The following is a 4,751-nucleotide window of genomic DNA, read 5'->3' on the forward strand; positions in this document are numbered from 1 at the left end:
ATGAACAAAAATTCGATAAGAACACTTTGATTATTCATGTTTTACAAGAAACCACACATACAAGGAGCTTGATAAGATTTACTGGTTTATAATTGAACTCCCATGATCTCGTCCGGAAACAAGAGATCCCAAAAGCTGCAACTTGGTTCAGTAAGACTTGCCACAATGTATCAAACTCCCAGCTCCTAAAAAGAGCCCAAAGACTGCTGCACTCCCCAGAGTTGTTTGACCAATGTGTCTAATCTTCAATAATCCAGGGACCTAAATATAAATAATCATCAAGTATAATTACAAACATGAAAAAGTCCAAATCATTAATCTATATAGGGACATAATAACCACAACAGCTGAAAATACAACATCAAAAATTGATAGTCCAGCGAGTAAAGACAAGAGTGATGACTGGCAATGGAGTAAAGATAAAACTGAATACTTATATATGGAAGCGTTTGATCAATATCCAAGATTATGTTTGGAGATTTTCCTGAAAGAGAAGGATTCAATGGATATAATATGGTCCTGCTCAAGCAGAACCATAAGCTATGTTATATGGGTACGGGACACGGCAAATTTGTAGAAGGTAGGGTACAGGGACACCGTTGAAACTCATGGTATATAATCATAGTTCTCAGCTATGTATGTAAACGATCCTTTTAAATTGTAGCTCTTAAGGCTGAAATGAACACGACTCTCATCCAAGAAGTTATAAAAATGGATATGAAGTGTAGGATATGAAGAGTGTTTTAAATTAACCATGCATTGTCTAATTAAGTACATTCTAATAAATATATGTATATATATAGACATGTTTGGCAAGTGGTCAAAGTAGCTTATAATCCACCTTTTTGGCTTATAATCTACTTCGACATGCTTGGCAAATGGATTATTTTGGCTTATAAGCCACCAAAAAATAAGCTAGGGTGCCCTAGCTTATTTGTTGGTGACTTATAAGCCACAATGTTTGGCCAAGAAAAAGACTAGCATACCTCCTGACATTTGACAGAGCATGTTTGGAAACTTGGCTTATAATCCATTTGGCTTATAATTCATTTATGAATTATAAGCCAAGTAGATTATAAACCAAAGTATTTGGTAAAAAATGGATTATAAGTTGCATTCATTAGGAGAGTGTTTGGCAAATGGGCGGATTATAATCCATCATTATCGTTAAAATAGACTAAAAAGGACATAGGTTTTAGAATTACCTTAAATGTTGAGGGGTAAGCTGGTCATTTACTTGGTCAAAACAACCCAGCTTATAAGCCAACAAAAAAATAAGCTGGGTTGGGGCAGCTTAATTTTTTTGGGCTTATAAGCCAATATGAGCCGGTTGACAAACATATTTCAATGGCTTATAAGCCACTTTGACCCGTTCCCAAACATGCTAAAAATTTAAAGCCCCATTTTACCTCTGTCTAACCACATTCAAGGTTTTAAATATCGATTATCGGGGATTTATTGGACGGTCAAAATCCATACCGGATAGAGGATATCGGGATATATCGGGGATAAGTAGTATTTATCGGGGTGACATTACCGGATAGTGATATGCATAATATAATATTCTAAAATATAATCTAACCATTAATGAAATATAAACATACCAAAATATAAATAATTATGTTTAGGATCACTAACCAATGGTAGAAACTTGGGTCGGGTCGGGTTTAAAGTGCATTGAATAGGTGTCCGTTGCCCAAAATTAAAACTCAAACCAAAGATCGATAATTCTGATTTTTGGGCAAATAATATCGTCCAATAATTCACTTTATCACCGCATTATCAGCGATAAACATCCAAAAATGTAACCGATTTAGAATCAAACTTATCATAGCGGAAGACCCCTAAAACCGATAAATCATCGATAATATCAGTTTATCGGCCGATATTTAAAACATTGATCCCATTAGATATTTTTTGGTCATTTTAACAATAATAATGGCTTATAAACCACACATTTACCAAACACTCTACTATTGAAAATAGATTATAATTTAATAAATTTACCAAACATTTTGACTTAAACCCATTGGCTTATAATCAACTTTGGGATTATAAGCCAAGTGGATTATAATCCAAAGTTGCCAAACATGCTCTTAAGGCGTTTTCGAGAAGTTTCAGATACGGGTACGACACGTGTCGGGTACAAGGACAGATATGGCTCCATATTAGAAACACCCAGATAACATAGACCACAAGCGAAAAACTTAAGCTATTGTAGTCATGTAGATATTAGGCATCTCTCATTTATGAACGGGTGATAAGTCCTTGTGTACTCCCCATTCTTATTTACTACACATTTAGAACCATTCAGAAAATGCGTTCTCATGAATAGGCATATGAAAAAGAGCTGATGCATGGAACTCTTGAAATTAAATAAGAGTGTAATTTGTTATTAGAGATATGAACTTAAGAGAGAGAATGCTTCATATCAGAATCAGTTCCCCACGTACTGCATTCTAGATTAAATTACAGGATCAGTGATAATCATATGTTTATTACAATTTTATACCATCATTATCTATTTTTTATGAATAAATACACCACTAATAATTGTTTTTATTTTTAATTGCAGGTCAATGAAGAATAAAAAAATATTCTCCCTCAACAAACCCATGAATTAATGAAGGAAACAAGCAAGAGACCAAGATCCAAAGCCAAAAGCCAAAGCCCGAACCCAACAGAAGAGAAGAAATACGGATGACAATTCTAACGCAGATTGTGCTTCTTTGTACGAATATTTGCTCATGATATGTTCCGATTTCAGAGATATCATAAATACAAAAGTTGTAGATCTCGTTCTCAGCTTTCCATAGAATGTTTATTCAACCAAATCCGAGTTGATACCAGAGAGATATGACCAAAACACCAGACGTTACCAAGCTATCCAGATTTGCATAATTTGTTTTCTTTTTCACCAAACTTCTTCATTTGTTCCTGTAATTATCTTAGGGCTTAAGTTTTGATCCAACAGCTCTCATTAACACCGTTGTATGCTATAAATAAGGATAGATAATGAGGGATTAGGGTGTGAAAAATTTTGTAACACCTTTTTGGAGAGAAGAGAGTTACTCTTGATTAAGAAGACCTTTCACTTTGTAACTTTTGTTACGATTAATAAAATCTTTTTCCTCTTCATATTTTCTTCTTTTTTTTGATGATGATGATGGAGATGAAGATCAATTTGAAGGTTTGTTTTTTATTTTCTCTTTTTATTTTCTTGTAATTATTTCTTTTCTTTTTAGTAGTTTAGATTTATATTCATGTATTGTAGAGTAGATTTATTTTCTTGTTTTTATTTTATTTTGTCCTTTGTAGCTTAGATTTATTTTCTTGCATAGTTTAGATTTCTTTCTCTTTTCTTTTACAATTAGTTAGATTTATTTTTATAATTTTTTTCTTTGTAATTAGTTTTCTTTTCTTTTCTTTTATTGTTTTTCTTCCTTAAAGATGTGAAACTAAGTCTTGTAGGAACCCTAGAATTGTATGAAGTTAGTCTAATTTTTTTTATATTTGTGAATTATTCTCTTATATTTTAATTGATCATGGGTAGGATAATCAACCAGAGAACTAATTGATAGAAGAAGAATTTGATAATCCATGTTTATCTTGAGTGGTTTGATAGGTTATGCTTATGAATTCTAGAATTACTATCTAGTTGTTGTTCTTTTCATAAATATTAATTTTACTTAGATGATAATTTGATAGGTTATACTTTTCTTAATATATTTGATAGTCTATGCTTAATAAATCTAAAGTAAAATATGATATAAAAAGAATAGTTCATAATTTATAATTGAAATTAGCTAGTGGATTCAACTCTAGATTCCTCATATTTCTCATTAAAACTTCCATCTTCACTTTCTTGAGTTTTCTCTCTCCTCAAATTTCACTGTTCATAATCACAACACTCATCATATATTCCCTAATCATATTCAACCATCACTCCTAATTGTCACGCACACGACATAAGAACTAATTTTAATTATCTCTTACAACACCTTTCTCGTGGGATCGATAACTTTTATACTATAACTTGATTGGTTGTGCACTTGCAACTTTTGAACATCATTTAGACCCCATCAATCAGGTATCAATCTTGGAGGAACATAAAATTACTTTTATACCACAAAATTTTCCACAACTTCGGAAAACCATTTAGTTTCAAGAAAAATGACAATTATAACGACTGCATTCTATAGATTAAATTACAGGATCAGATATCAATCTTGGAGGAATATAAATGACTATACCACAAAAATTTCCACAACTTCAGAAAACCATTCGTTTTCCAGAAAATGACAATTATAACGACTGCATCATATTCCATTAGGCAAAGATAAGATCATGGCCAATTTCACATGCGGACTTTCATGGAGCCTCTTGAGAGATAAAGGCGATGTATAACAAATTTCATTGATTCTTTCTTCTCCACTAGCATAACTAAGCATAACTAGTATGTACTGTTTGTCCAGAACTTTTATGACATGTACCCTTATTTACGAGGTTGAAATACATGAAATAGCTCAAAATGCACCAGCTGTGCAAACTAGTCAAGAAAGGACTAGTTCGATATATCAGAAAAAATGTTTACTCTGCAATTCTATTATTTAAAATCATGTACTAATTAAGATATTGAGGATATCTGGATTCGCTGTTCCTTCATGACAATGCAACAAATTACGCTGTGGTTCTAAAACAATAACTTCAAATTTATCCTATCCTCAACCTTCAAGTTGAAGATACTTTAC

At 32.2% G+C, this 4,751-nt stretch overlaps 1 protein-coding gene across 1 annotated transcript in view; it reads right to left on the minus strand.

Moving 5' to 3' along the window:
- Positions 10–4,751, minus strand: part of LOC109849412 (reactive oxygen species modulator 1-like) — a 15,795-nt gene continuing 11,053 nt past the window's right edge. The window contains exon 3 of the mRNA XM_020419240.1: positions 10–261. Coding sequence (XP_020274829.1) covers positions 148–261 — 114 coding nt within the window. The 3' untranslated portion in view covers positions 10–147. The remainder of the gene's footprint in view (positions 262–4,751) is intronic.

Source organism: Asparagus officinalis, chromosome 7 (assembly GCF_001876935.1).
Source record: "Asparagus officinalis chromosome 7, Aspof.V1, whole genome shotgun sequence".
In the NCBI taxonomy this organism is placed as follows: domain Eukaryota; kingdom Viridiplantae; phylum Streptophyta; class Magnoliopsida; order Asparagales; family Asparagaceae; genus Asparagus; species Asparagus officinalis.